This window comes from Uranotaenia lowii, chromosome 1 (genome assembly GCF_029784155.1).
Source record: "Uranotaenia lowii strain MFRU-FL chromosome 1, ASM2978415v1, whole genome shotgun sequence".
Taxonomy (NCBI): domain Eukaryota; kingdom Metazoa; phylum Arthropoda; class Insecta; order Diptera; family Culicidae; genus Uranotaenia; species Uranotaenia lowii.
In genome coordinates, this window is record NC_073691.1 from 13443477 (window position 1) to 13458506 (window position 15030).

General features: G+C 38.0%; 1 protein-coding gene across 3 annotated transcripts; it reads left to right on the forward strand.

Annotated features, from left to right (window-relative positions):
- Nucleotides 1-665: 665 nt before the first annotated feature.
- LOC129757667 (cytosolic endo-beta-N-acetylglucosaminidase) lies at nucleotides 666-14662 on the forward strand. Of its 3 annotated transcripts, XM_055754960.1 has the most exons (4): nucleotides 666-894; nucleotides 7254-7753; nucleotides 8825-9891; nucleotides 13951-14662. In XM_055754960.1, the coding sequence occupies exons 1-4, from the start codon at nucleotides 882-884 to the stop codon at nucleotides 14168-14170; spliced, it is 1800 nt and encodes a 599-aa protein (XP_055610935.1). In that variant the 5' UTR covers nucleotides 666-881; the 3' UTR covers nucleotides 14171-14662. The 3 variants fall into 3 exon arrangements, with proteins under 3 accessions (XP_055610935.1, XP_055610941.1, XP_055610927.1); XM_055754966.1 differs by lacking the exons at nucleotides 666-894; nucleotides 13951-14662 and adding an exon at nucleotides 10055-13944 and having other exon boundaries at nucleotides 6940-7753; XM_055754952.1 differs by lacking the exon at nucleotides 666-894 and having other exon boundaries at nucleotides 6952-7753.
- The last annotated feature ends 368 nt before the right edge of the window (nucleotides 14663-15030 follow it).

Below are 15030 nucleotides of genomic sequence, written 5' to 3' on the forward strand. Positions count from 1 at the left end.
ATGATGTGAAACAATAAACTGAGAAAAAAGATATAACAGAAATGAGTCAGCAGTTGCTATCACTTTAGAAAATAATATGGATTTTTTAAATTGTAACTATTTTTTTTTTTGACAAGAGGCTCCGTTGAGCCCTCTGGTAATGGACGCTTTCTGTTCTCAGCATGCCTGACAGCAAAAAAAGAATTATCAACAACAACTAAACGCGAGAACTTAAAAAAATATTTACAATATGCGGGGAAATCGCACGATACTATTGACTAAATTTAAACATGAATGAATCTCTGTGGAAAAAGATTTCTTTTTTAGAGATCCATTTTATTTAACAAAACAACAAAAATTAAATTTATTAAACTAATTTACTACTATAGATTGAAGAAAATAAAACTAAAAATAATTGTAGGTTACGATCTGACAATTTCATTCAGCTAAATGAGTACAGTTTTATTATTGTTGTTAAATTTCAAAGTAAAATTAAACACATTGAAATTAATTCTTCATTTGTGCTTCATCCTGATCCAACAAATTTTTGTCAGTTTTGAGGTACCTGCTCCTCACACTCATGAAAACATGTTTCTGGGTAATTTTTATTATTCGTGAATCAGCGAATCGCTCCGCAAACTGCTCACATCTTTAAAAAAAAATTTCGCGGAAATGCTCTCGCGGCAGCGCATGCATGCATTCTTATCTTGGATATCTTGCCGACGTTCTTTTTGGATTTATGGAACTGAACAATCAGCTGTTGAGTGGTATTTAAAATGCGGGAATGTATTACGAAACTTCGTTTGTAATCCGGCTGGTTGAAGTGTTTTGTTGGTTTTGTTTCGTTTCTGTGCTGTGATTAAAAAAATTGTTTTACATAAATTTTCGGTTGTAAATTTGTGATGGATTGCGAAGGTAAGTTTTTTTTTTTAAATTGAAATCACGCAGGGGTTATTATTTTTTTTATTTCAAAATGACAACAACACAACAGTTAACTCTCTATTGTCCGGATTTCAGATAATACGCGGATGTGTATTTTTGTCTTTCAAAGACCTTAACTAGAAAAATAATTTATTCGAAAAGAAGGATGACATCCATGGCATGTAGTTTTGAAGCATGCAGGTACTGAAAGTCCTTTGAATGTCTACTTAAGACAAGAATAACATTAATAACCAGACCAAAAAAGTTTTTTTTTTCAAATAACAACGAGTTGGTTGAATTTGTTTGTTTGTTTGTTTTGTTTATTTTTATAGAGACTTTAAATTTAGAATTCATTCGCCTCTTTTGAGTGAGAAAGAAAATTACATTACAAGATTTTGCAATATTAATGTAAATCAAATTTGACTAAATAAGTCTGTTGCTCTTAAAAATTCTAGTAATTTTTCTTCGGTTTCCTTGTCGTTGGCCAGGATGTTTCGTATTCCGTTTGGTAGTTGACTCACAGAACGCTGATTTTCATAAGTAGGACAGTCTGTAAGGATGTGCTCGATCGTCAGGTAAATGTTGCAGATATCGCATATGGGTTGTTGGTTTGCTGCTCCTGTGTAGTGACTATGGGTGACTCGGGTATGACCCACACGTATTCTAGAAAGTACTCGCTGCTCTCTTCGACTGTCACGGTCTTCCCATCTCGAAATAGTTCCCTTGATCTTCCTTGTAAATAGGTTCCTCTCCAGATTCCATGACGATTCCCATGAATGCTTTGCTACGTTGTCAATCCATTTCTTAAGATCATCCCCAGGGACGTCTGTTTTCCAAAAGTTGTTATTATATCCGGCGCCGGCTAATTTGTCGGCTTCCTCGTTGCCTGTTATACCGCTATGTCCCGGGACCCAAATAAAGGTGATTTTTGAGAGGTTTTTCGAATCTAGTGTTTTTATCCAAGCATGTTTTGATCGACCGTTTTCGAGTGCTTTCAAGGCGCTTGCTGAATCAGTGAAGATAACTGATTCTTTCAACTGATCGTTCGGAATAGATTCAACGGCAATGTTCAAAGCTGCTACCTCAGCCGAGAAGACGGAACATGCATCGTTAAGCTTGACGGATACTTTAAAGGTGGAAGAAAAAACTCCGGCGCCAACACCATTACTTGACTTGGATCCGTCGGTATAGATTTTCTCATGATTTTTATACTTCCGGTTCAACAGCTCATTGAATATGGTTTTAATTTTTGTAGGGTTATCACCTGCGCGTACTTTGTTTTTAATAGCCCAATCGATTCTTGGAGACGATTGGTTCCAACGACGATCTCTTACGCTAGATATCTCAGCAACAGTTGGTAAGTTAAATGAAAATTCTTTCGTAAGTATTCGATTAGTGTGTTCTACAAAGTGGGCTTCATCCCCGCTGGTTTTTTCCATAAATCCAATAGTTCTGTTTGCTACAGTTTGTGCTGCTTTAAGTCGAAACGGCATGCACCCTGATTCAATCATGCAGGAATTGATTGGCGAGCTTGGCATGTGACCTGAGGCTTTCCTAATGATTGTGTTGTATGTGGGAGCCAATGTTGAGACCAGAAGATCGAAGCTGCGACAGGTTATTTCAATTCCATAAAGAAGTTTCGTTGACACTATACTGTTACCGACACGAATTATTGTCTGCCGGTTATTCTTTTGGTGTCTGCTGCTTATCACCGATAGTAGTCTCAGTCGACTGCGGCATTCCTCCTTAACATTTTCAAAGTGTTTTTTAAAGCTTAGTGTTCTATCGAATGTTACGCCTAGAATTGAAACGAATTTTCTAAATGGTATTATATTTTGTTTTAATTTTACAACACGATCATACGCCCTGTGGTTTGAGTTGCAAATGTGAAAAATGCTACTTTTTTCAGATGATATGACAAACCCGATTTCGTCAGTCCATTTTGAAACAGCTCGGATCGCATTCTGAGTTGGTTGAATTGCCGAAAATGACAAAACTAACATAACAAAAACACAGACATTTCAAAATAAAAAAAAAAATAAATCTCCTAAACTAACAAAAAAAAAATTACAAAAAACTACACCCAAAATAATTTTCACTTAAAAAATAAGTGACATCTGTAGTAAATTCTCGCCATACGTAATTTCATTTGAATTTTAAGTGATGGGTCAAGTGAATTCACTTAAGTGACCGGTCAAGTGAATTACACTATGACGTTCGAGTGAAATTTATCTGAATTTCTAAGTAAGTTTCTAGTTAATTATCTCTCACATTTTTAAATAAAATAACATTTGTAGAACAGCACTTCGATTTCAAATACTTACATTACGCTTTCGCCATAAATTTATTGGTTGGAAAATTTCATCGTAATCCCAAGGCAGATCGGTTACTGCGGATAGTGCGACTTCTAAATCTTCCCTGCTGCAAACCAGAAAATCTGTCCAGTTCAACCCACAAGCTGAAACATGATAACACCTTTAAATAACTTTTTCTCACATCACGTTTAACACAAACTACCGCCAAAATCGCCTATTAAAGAATTGGGAAAATCCAAATCCAGCATAAGCTTTAAACGCTGCTCTTTAGAATTTGCCATTTTGAACTCTGAAAATAAACAAATTACAACCCGACATCCACTTGAAATTCAAGTGATGGGGAAGTGAATATTTTTTTCTCACTTCAAATTCAAGTGACCACTGAAGTGAATGTGGATGAATTCACTTGAAATTTAAGTGACTGCCAAGTGAAATGTATATGTCGCACTTGAATGGAAGAAAATCACTGGATCCTTGTTTTTAAGTGAAAAATCATGTGTATTTTAAGAGTGAATTTGGGTTCAGTGTACTAAATTAACAAAAAATGCAAAAAATTATACAAAATACAAAAATGGTAGACAAATGAAAAAAATTACAAAAATGAAAAAAGGACAAACATGACAAAATCAACAGATGAGGCAAAAATAACAAAAATGAAAAAATTAACAAACATGACAAACAGAACAAAAATGACAAACATTACGGAATGACTAAAATGCAAAAATTGTCAACATTTTTGGTATTTTTGTGCCATCTTTGTCATTACATAATATACAACAATGAAAAAAATTCAAAAAGGCTGTCATTAAATGACGAAATTGGCGAAAAAATTATAAAATTAAGCCAAATGACTAAAACGAAAAAAAAATGATAAAATTAACAAAAATTTAAAAAAATGGACAAAAATGTCGGAAGTGGCAAAAATTCTAAAAATGATAAAAATGAAAATCTTTTAAAAAGATGACAATAATAACACTCGGGATGAATCATCTCTAAGGATCCCAGAAAAAGCAATAATAACGGAAATTTAAAAAAATTACAAAAATGGAGAAAATGACATAAAGGACTAAAAGCACATAAATACGATTAAAAATTGAGAAGAATGATCAAAATAACCAAGAAAAATTACAAAAAAACATAACAAAAAAGAAATAACAAGTACAGGTCGGACTCGATTATCCGGAGACTCGATTATCCGGAGACTCGATTATCCGGGGTTCGATTATCCGGAATTTTAGACTCGATTATCCGGAGTTTTGAAAAAAAATTTTTTTTTTAAATTTTTATTTTGATTTTTTAACTAATTTAGTACTATTATCCACAAAATAATATTTTTATCAGCTTTGGACGGAGTTAGGGCTAGTATAGTAGTTGTACTTTATATTAAAACTCGGTTATCCACAGTGTATTGTTCAAGATCAAACTCATTTACTCTATAATACATAATATAATTATGTGATCAAGCAAGAACGTAGCTAGGAACAGAAGGGTAAGAATAAGAGTTGTCAATGAGTTTAACCCTCTACATCCCATGGTAGCACAAGGGATCCACAACATTTGCGTCTTTATCAAGTTTGTAAATCTACTATGATGCAGTCAATAATTGAATAAACTTCCTTGGGTACTTATTGTGCTTGTCTATAAGCCTTCTTGAAATTTAGATATAGTAACTATTGAAAAACAATCTAGCAACTATTGAAACAATCAAAAACTTTTTTCAACGAATTACAACTTTTGAGACCATGGGGAACAATTTTTGTTCAAGCTCATTCGTTACTAAAGCTTTTTTATTGTTCAAATATTTAAAAATCATGGGAAAAAACAGGTTAATTATTTATTATCTAGTTTTATTAATTTATCGATTTTCTTCGGTTGAAAATGAGTGGATCTTGAAATGTATTTTAGTTTATTTACAAAGTATTATCAAATGTACAAACGTGAACGTAGTTAGAAAAAGAGGGACTTAAGCTAGGGTGTCATTTCAGTGTTCCCCTTTTGATATTGGTTTTTGTTACATTCTCATTTTGGTTAAATAAAATTCATATTTCTTGTCAGGAAACTTCTCGTTTATTTAAGCTAAAAAACAAATTCATTCATTGAATAACGAAGCATGATAATAAAAATCACTTCCGAGATGTGTCAGGTTAAGGTAAAGTGAAACCAGTAATTGTTTAATATTATATATTTGTTTTTTGTCTTATCACGATTTTACGCCTTTTTTCCTATAAAAATGATTTCTGGCTACGCCACTGCATTTCAACCAAAATAATGCACAAAAAAAAATACAACTTAACGTCCTCAGACTGAAAAAAAAAAATTTTTTTACGATTCGATTATCCGGAAGATTCGATTATCCGGAGTGAAATAAAAATCGATACTCCGGATAATCGAGTCCGACCTGTATTTGTAATTCTTGTCATTGTTTTAAGTTTGTCACTTCTGCATTTTTTTTTTAGATTTTAGCATTTATTGTTATTTGCTCAAGTCATATTTGTCCTAAGTCTTATTTTTTGTTATTTGAATGACCCCTGTTATGTTAGTAGCATGTTAGTATTCTTGTCATTTTCATTTGTCTTTTCTTTTTTGTCGTGAGTAATTTAAGCAGCCAATTCTAAAACATTCGCTATCCCGAAAACGGCCAAGTTGGTTTAAAATCCCTGAGAAAAAAGCAAATAACGGCCAAGCCCCTGAAAGTCGATTTGTGGTTAAAAAACTTTTTTAAATATCGACAGATCTCGACTAAGTCATTTGGCTTATTTATTTACTTTTTTTCGATTTTGTAATAGACCTTAGAAGGTCGTTAAGAATATTTAAAATCTCACGCCATAGTACCTATTTGATAGTAACGGAAAATTTCATTCAGCCAATAACGAACTTTGCAACCACGTTTTCAAATATGTGTATTACTTTAGTTGTTTAAGATGCTTGAAAAGTTGCTTTTTAAATAGTCAATATAGAATATGAAAACAAGAGAATTTAATTTCCTAGTGCATTTTATCATTTTGTGTGACTTTTGTTTGTAAATTTTGTAGTATTTTAACTATACTCGATATTTAATAAGCTATCGATTTAGCATCGAGTACCAAGTCCTAGTACCTAGTTTAGTCAGCAAAACATTTATTCCCAAACCGGATAGTGCACTTTTCTGCAGCACTATCACTTTCTTTCATTTCTCGGTAGACGATCGCTGCTGCACTGCAGCAAAAAAAAAACAACTCCTGTTGACACATAAGGAAAGGAAAACATTGCACATTGATACACATAGAAAATATGTATCGTATCATTGCAGCCTGCAGCTCATGTAACTTTGCCTTTACCATAAATATCGGCAACGACAGAGATGACAAATTCCTTTCAAGGGCACTACTGGCCTGGCGGACGCAAATAAACAACATGCGGGCCGCAAAAAGGAAAACGGTTGAGATAAAAAAAAGAAATAAGTGTATGCAGCGTGCGAGCGTACTGCACTTGCTTTCATTGATAACGGATGAATGGGAAGATCCGCCTTCAAGTCACCCGCCGCAATGTGAGAGTGTGTTAAAACGCGGAAAGTGTGTCACTGGATTTTTCTTTTGATTTTTTTTTACGAGATGTTGTCGAAAAGTTACGAAATTATTTTCTATAGAAAAGAACCTTAATTTATAGTAGTGATACAATGTCTATGCATTCCCGTAAGTAGCAGGGAATATTAAACAACTTTGTGGCATGTGACATATCAGAATTCAAAGTTCCTTAGAAAAACTGCGTAATCTACGAACAGTCCTCGAGATTGCACTTGCAATATGTAACTGCAATTCTGATTCACATAGAACATTGTCAGATTTTGATCCCAGACTGAGTGCATATCACAACTTGTTCTTGGCTATCACATTTTCAGTTGACCCAGTCCCACGATCGAGAACGGATCGTTCCTCGTTTTTTCCTTCACAAAACTCTTCGAACATTCTAACTGATAACGTGTACCTACATTCTTTTTCTCTTTTTTTCTGTTGGGGTGTGGCCCTTATTCCAAACTCATGGCGCATCGTCACAAATCAGAGTGTCAGCCGATCCACACGATCCAGGACCTCTTGAAGTTCGACAGGGGCACGGTGAGTTGGCGCAACCTGGTGCTTCCGGTAACGCCTAGATCCCGATCCAGATATTTGGGCGAGCGCTACCAGCAGATCGATTTCAACTCCGGGATCATCGACTTCGTGGACGATCGAACGAGACCACAGGTGCTGCTTTGTCATGATTTTAAAGGGAACTATCTGGCTGATCGGTTCATCAACGGGACGACCGGGGAGCAGTGGGTTGACTATCGGTTCTACAACTGGGCCGCCATCGATGTGTTCTGTTACTTTAGCCATAACTTTGTGACCATTCCGACGCTGCAGTGGCTGAACTGTGCCCACAAAAATGGAGTTCGGGTTATTGGGACCTTGATTATCGAGGGCGGCAACTCGGGGCTGCTGAAAGATATCCTGCAGTCGGAGGAGTTCTACCGGAAGGTGGCCGACGCGCTGGTCCAGGTCGCCAAGATTTGCCAGTTTGAGGTAAGTTTAGCAGAAGTCTTCTAAAATTATAGTTCAATTTGAATACCAAACTGAAGCTCAGAATCGGAAATTCGAATGAGGGTTCAAAATTCATTAAAAAAATCCTAAAGGGGTTGAAATTCAGAATTCAGAATGTGATGAATGAGAAAAACCATTTAAGGGATTAATTATCCAGAAAAAGAAAAATCCTTTAAAAAAAACTGAGAAAAAGATGTACTACATATGTTTAAGCGTTGATCGAAATAGGAGTACTATAAGGATTCAAATCTTTCCTAACACGAGGCAACCAAATTTACATTTATCCTAGGGGCAAAGAACTTAAGAGCTCATTTTGACTAATTTTCACCAAACTGTCCGTTCAACTCGCTTGTGTGAACATTCAGGCTGTTTCTCAAACTGCTTAAATTTTTAAAATCTCCGCAACCCCTTTTCGCTTGCTGCTCAGGTTTTGATTCTCATGAGTCCCAACATTTACTCCATTATAGCTGTCCTCTCAACTCTCTCGAGTTTTTTTTCTTACCAACTGTCCTCTCCATTCGCTAAAATTAGGTTAGAATAACAGGTATTTCGGCAAAGATTTCTGCTGGTTCAGAAATAATTTCAGGGTTTTCGATTACCACTTCGGTTTTCTCGGTAATACAATTATCTGTCACAGTAACAACAGTAACAACAGCCAATAATGTCTGATCATTTCCAGACACATTGGAAATCGATCGATTTCGAAACGAGCAAAATCACTGAACGGAACTGAACAAACTCCACATGTTGAGAATTCGTTAAACTAATGCCGTATTCGTTTTCACCCTGGTGGCCACCGGTTGTGCACCAAGTGCTATCAAAGCGTTTTTTATATGACAGCAGTTGGTGCACAACCGGTTGGCCACCAGATGAAATCAAATACGGCAAATCGAACTATGAATACCTCGGTTATTATAGATCAGAACATGTTGTCAGGTTCATTAATATTTTCCAAAACCAATTTTTGTTATCGATCGGTTGAGAATATCGATAGAATCTAGAATAAGGATTAAGAATGATCTCTACATTTACAGAACATTACCTAATTCTCAGGGATGGCTGCTAAACATCGAGACCACCTTGGACGGGGACAAGATCCCGATGTTGAAGGATTTTGTAGCCTACCTGACGAAAAAATCACACGAACAGATCCCGGACAGTCAAATCATCTGGTACGACGCTATCACCGAGAAAGGTCTCCTGAACTGGCAAAATGAGCTGAACGCCCAGAACCAGGGCTTTTTTGCGGCCTGTGACGGGATATTCCTGAACTACACCTGGAACCGTCAGCTTCTGGAACGGACGGAAAACTTCATTGCCAACTATTTCCCGCAACGCAAGCTGGACGTTTACGTGGGCATCGACGTGTTTGGACGGGGTCAGAAAGCCAAACTGGATACCAACCAAACGCTGGGTATCGTCATGGAGCACAAGTTTTCGGTAGCCATCTTCGCTCCCGGGTGGACTTTCGAATCGCTGGAAGAATCCATGAGACGTGATCAACTCGATCCAGATGCATGCAATGTTCGGTTCCTGAAGCTGAACGATCGGTTCTGGAATTTGCTGTGGAGATACTTTTTTGTGCGAGGACCGGAACAGCTACCCTTCTATACGTCGTTTTGTTTGGGGTCTGGAAAGTTAAGGAAACGGCTGGGTAAACTTAAGGATCAATCGTGGTTCAACCTGTCCCGGCAAGGATTCCAACCGACGGTTCCCTACACGCCACCAAAGGAGTTCGATCGGGATCACCATGGGCCAAACTACTGGACCCACAGCTTCGACACGGCGCTCGACGGTGGATCCTGTCTGAAGCTACAGGAACCGCATCCAGACTGTCGGTTGTTTGCCTGTAATTTCCCATGTGCCGGGGACCTGGTGGTGGCGTACGCATTTCAACGAAGTAACGAAAACGTCGACGTCGAGTTGCTACTGAAAGCTTACAGCATTCGTTACCACGATTCGTTGAAGGTTGTCTGTGGTTCGGAGCAGTGCCACGTTAGCGATCGAAACAACGAAATGAAGGCTTTGCCGTTGGATTCGAAGGACTTCGAAGTGCTGTCGGATCTGAAGGTGGAACTGAAATTGCCAGCCATGGCCAGCATCAACGAGTGGGAAATAAGGTGAGTTGATCTTTGGATTACAGGGTTATAGCTCTAGGATGTTAAAATTGATGAGACGTTATTTAGCCTATGTATTTGTTATTATTTCTAGCTATTCTGTTCTGTCCCGCATTTAATCAATAATTTTAACATTTTTTTTTTCGTTTTTTTACTCTTCAAGCAGTCCTGGAATCCTGATTTTCATCAATATGTTTACAGCTGATCTCGCAATACTCTCCAAACTTTCACCCATATGTTTCAGCTATTCTGTCGACTTGTTGTTTGTTATTTCAAACTGTTCTTTCAACCCACATTAGAGCCGTTTCAAGCGGTCCTCCCATGTCCCAACCAACATTAAATGAACCAAGGTTTTTTAACGGCTTTTTACATTGTTTTTGGCTATTAGAAAGATTTTTAAGGCGGCGTGAGATCTGTAACTCCTAGGTGCTTGATTGTTTCAATCCTTTCGAGGGAATGGTTGCTCATAAAGTAATCATAACGAAGTAAGTTGCGTGATCTTGAGAAACTCACTATTTTACATTTTTCAACATTCATTAGCATACCGTTTGTCATGCACCATCTCGTAACAGCGTTCAGATCATTCTGTAGTAAAATATAGTCTAGCGGTGACGTAATTGACCGAAAAAGTTTCAAATCATCTGCGTAGAATAGTTTATATAAAGTCATTCGATCGCACAAATCGTTCACGAAAAGAATGAATAGTAACGGTCCAAGATGACTACCTTGTGGTACACCAGACGGTATTTCAAAATTCGAAGAGCAGTAGGAGTTCACTCTGACATATGCTGTGCGGGAGTTTAAGTACGACGCAAACCAAGTTGTAATCCATTCAGGTAGTCCCAACCGTCGGAGTTTCTCTTGGCTTTAGAGAAATCAATGTATACAACATCTACCTGCTGACGTTTCTCGATTTTTGGCATCAAAAAATTAGTAAATGTCATCAGGTTCGAGGTAGTTGATCGTTTTTTCATGAAACCGTGCTGGGCGTCCCTAATCAATTGTTTCACGGACGGGTAAACAGCATCGTATACTAAGGTCTCGAACACTTTCGCCAAACAGCTAAGAATAGAAATAGGACGATAATTTTCGACACTATGAGTGCTTCCGTTCTTATAAACCGGCGTAATCGACGCCGTTTCCCACACTTGTGGGAACATTCCAGAGGACAGAGATAAGTTAAAAAAAATTGTAAGAGGAATCGCTATGGCAGCTGCGCAGTTTTTTTACAAACAACGGGGGCAGATTGTCAGGTCCAGGTCCTTTTGAAGCGTTCACTGCGATCAATGCATCATAGACTTCAGTGACAGATAGTCTAAGATTAGGAATATTTAGTTATATGGCGTAAAAATGCAGAGGGTAGATTCGAGGGTAATTCGTTTTCATTTTGGAAGACTGATTGGAAAAAGTCGGCGAACAGATTAGCACAATCCTCGAATGATTCCGCAGTCCTGCCAGAGTAAGCGATATCAGCTGGGATCCTCCTCGAATTTTTTCGGCCTCGAACAAACGACCAAAAAGCGGCGGGATTGGATTTCAATTCGTTTTGAGTGCGACTTATATACTCACAAAAATGGAATTCCTGGGCACGCTCGTACTCCTTTTCCACGTCCAAAAGGATGGATTTGTGCACGCTAGATTTCGTATGGAAGAAACGTTTACGTGCTTTCCGTAGGCGGTTACTGGCAGCCATCACGTCCAAGGTAGCGTATATACTGTCGTAGAAAAAGGAAATAGAATCGTCGATATTCGAACAAGCTTGCAGTGTCGTCCAGTCTATTGTTTCTAGAGCAGTGGTTAAAGCATCGAAGTCACAGTGACGGAAGTCGTATTGTTGTAATTCAACACATTCCGATGAGCTGAATGCATAGCCATTGTCAAATTTTAAAATAAACGGTGTATGGTGCGAGTCAATTCTTAAAAGAGCTGATGGTGGATTAAAGACGTCGAACGAGCATATGTCACTGACGAAAGCGAGATCAAGTAGTTTGCCATTAGCGTTACAGTTGTCGTTCAATTGCATTAATCCAGAACCGAAAATTTTTTCAGCTAGAACGCATTCGGATTCAGTTGATGCGTTGTTCGGGATGAGAGCGTCTACATCTTCATCGAAGGTCCATATGAGGTTCGGTAGATTGTAGTCACCCAATACCAGAATGGAATCCTCACTTCAAGCTTTATCGAGTATTTGTTGAATGGCTTTGGCGTGTAGATCGTAGAGGACAGGATCACTATTGGGACGCAGATACACAACACACACAAATAGCACCTGACGACCAAGTACGATACGGACGACGACTTGTTCCAGTCTGTTGCAGTTGACTAGGTTGACGGATTTGCAGACAATTTCATGTTTCACGGCTATGAGGACTCCACCACCACGGCTCAGGCTGCTGGTTTCAGGATTACGGTCGCATCTAAATACAGTATAGTTGGAGGCAAATTCGGCATTGTTGATGTTGGGGTGAAACCAGGTTTCGATCAAAACAACTATGTCATAGTCGCACCGTTGTAGAGCGGATTCCACGAACGTTTTGATAGTAAATCAGGAATTCGCGTTGTTTGGCGTGAATGCGCTGTTTGCTGTTCGGTTGAGTTGGCAGGAAATCGGATTGTAAATTAGGCTGCTCAGCAGAGGTCATCGCACAATCTTATTATCATATCCGATTTATACCGACTTTAATTAATAGTTTTAACGATCTTTTACTTATTTGGTAGGAATTGCGATTCGCATTAACATTATTAGCGACTTATTCTATCATTTATAATACGATTTCATATCTGGTCGGTTCCATTGCTCTCTTGACTTATTGATTTTTTTTCTACTTTAAGTTGTCCTCTCTACACAAGTTTTCTTTATTTTTTAGTATTTTTTTCTAGTGCATTCGAAATTTCTGCGAAAATGTTGTAGCTGTCGTTTTAAGTAGCTGTTTTTCTCTACATTACATTACACTGAGTTCAATCCAGTTGTGGTGACTCTCACGAATGTGTTTAAGCTGTCCCCTCACGCCACTTGAAATGCTTAAAAATGTTTTCTAGCAGGTCTCTCAGTTCGCTGTTTTTTCAATTTTGAGCTTCATCTCCAACTCACTTTTTAGTTGTCTCTAGCTGTTCTCTCAACTCAACCGAATCGAATTCTTTGGAATGTCTTTCAGCTGTCCTCTCAACCCACTTAAAATGCTCAAACATATTTTTCCTCTCATTGTTCCAGTCAGCTTTTATCTTGATTCACAATTTTTCTCAATTCATAGCTGTTCTCTCAATCCTCTAACATATTTGTGTCAGCAGCTTTCAACTCACTTCTCACATGACAAAAATGTGAAAAATATAAGACAAAAATGAAATATAATGCCTACAAAAAAATAACGTATGTCTTATACGTATGTTTGCCACGATAAAATTGACAAATATGACAAATTATGTTTGGCAATATTTTGTCCTTCTTTTTAGTTTTGGTTTAAATTTATCATTTTTGTTTTCCTTATTAACATGTTTATCAATTCTCACGAATGTATTAAAATTAAAGTGTTAACAATTATTATTTTCTAGATTTTATCTCGATTCGCAATTTTTTTCTCTCTTGTTTAAGCTTTCATCTCAACTCACGTTTTAGTTATTTCAAGCTGTCCTCTCAACCCACTTGAAATTCTCTGGAATGTATTTCAGCTGCCCTCTCAAAAATCTGTCTTGAAAAGCTTAAAAAAATCTAGCTGTTCTCTGGATTTATTGTTTTTCTCTTTTATAATCTGTCAGCAGTCCAAAACTTTCCTCTCAAGCCTTTTATAAATCTTACTTATGTATGTGTCAGATGTTCTCTAGACTCGCCATTATTTATTTCAAGTTGTCCTCTCAATCCTCAATGATGTTCTCATACTTTTGTCAGGATTCGTAGTTTTTCTTTATTTCTAACTGTGTTCTCAACTTACCTACAAATGCTCTAGTGTTATTTTGATTCACTATGTTTTTTTTTACTTTAAGATCTCAACTCGCTTTGTTACATTTTCAAGGTGTCCTCTTTTTTCCCGTCAGATACGGATTTTGTACTTTTTACTATCATTACAGGTACTACTACATTTCGTTCGAGTTGATCCGACATCCGATGGCCATCGTCGATATCGGGGTTCAGTTTCACCCGAACGAACCCTCGGACTACGTGCTTCTGGGGGCCATCTCGTTGCAGGCCGGCTTCCCCAGCCATCGCGATCGCATCGGGAAACGTACACGGCTGGCGTTCGGCAGCGAAAATGAAATTTCTCGTACACTCCAGTCTGCAAGTAAATAGTCGCCTGGACCAGTGACAATCCGATGAGGTGCATTTATTCCGATAGTTTACCGTACTAGTTTAAGTGATTTTCATTTTTTCCATCCGAGATGGCACCCAAACGGGGAGACCGACCGGTTCTTGTGATGTGACCCTCGTCGTGTTGTTTATTCGACAAGTCAAGCTACATACCTCACATTAAGTAAATGGGCCTCTATGAAATACATGCGATCACGATCGGCACGAACGATCGAACCCTGGCGGCACGTTGAGCAAGTGAGTGCATGAGGATGGCTGCTGGAGGTCACCCGGTTGCCTCGCGGGAAGGTCAGCAGCATCGATTCTTCGATCTTCTCCGCTTCGACAGGTTAGTTGGATTTTTTCATATTCTTAAATTGACGTCCGCACTCTGTAGACAGTGCAATTAAATAATATCTTCGTAGAAATCATTTTGTTTTAGCTCTAATTGTACCATACCTTTTGCAAATATATGCATTTATGCGCCCTATGAAAGCCAACAAGAATCCTCATGACGAGGACCAGATGTAGGGAAAAACATGTGTAACAATCGATGACTGCCTTGAAATGTTCGTAAAATTGACCCTAATGACATAATACGTACCGGGCATGCTGCTGCCGTGATTAGTTGAAAATATTTAAACGATGTGGCCGGCTCAAGTGTTTCGCGCTGTTCGCTCGCGTTGAGTTGTTACGCAATCCAAAAACCTGCTTCAGGAGGAGATCCGAATGTGGTCGTTATGATGTTGGTGATGATGATGATGCTAGTCGGTGTTTTTTTTTTGTTCTCTCCTCTTGCGGCGCAGAAGAAAACATTGAGGCTCTTGATTTAGCCTAGGCAGTAGGCCGTCGTCGTCTTGAGG

Bases quoted from the DNA above. Each gene is read 5' to 3' on its own strand.
- LOC129757667 (XM_055754952.1), top strand. From the start codon at position 7,232: ATGGCGCATCGTCACAAATCAGAGTGTCAGCCGATCCACACGATCCAG. The intron at 7,754-8,824 runs GTAAGTTTAGCA...CCTAATTCTCAG, and splicing joins CCAAGATTTGCCAGTTTGAG to GGATGGCTGCTAAACATCGA. The intron at 9,892-13,950 runs GTGAGTTGATCT...CTATCATTACAG, and splicing joins ATCAACGAGTGGGAAATAAG to GTACTACTACATTTCGTTCG.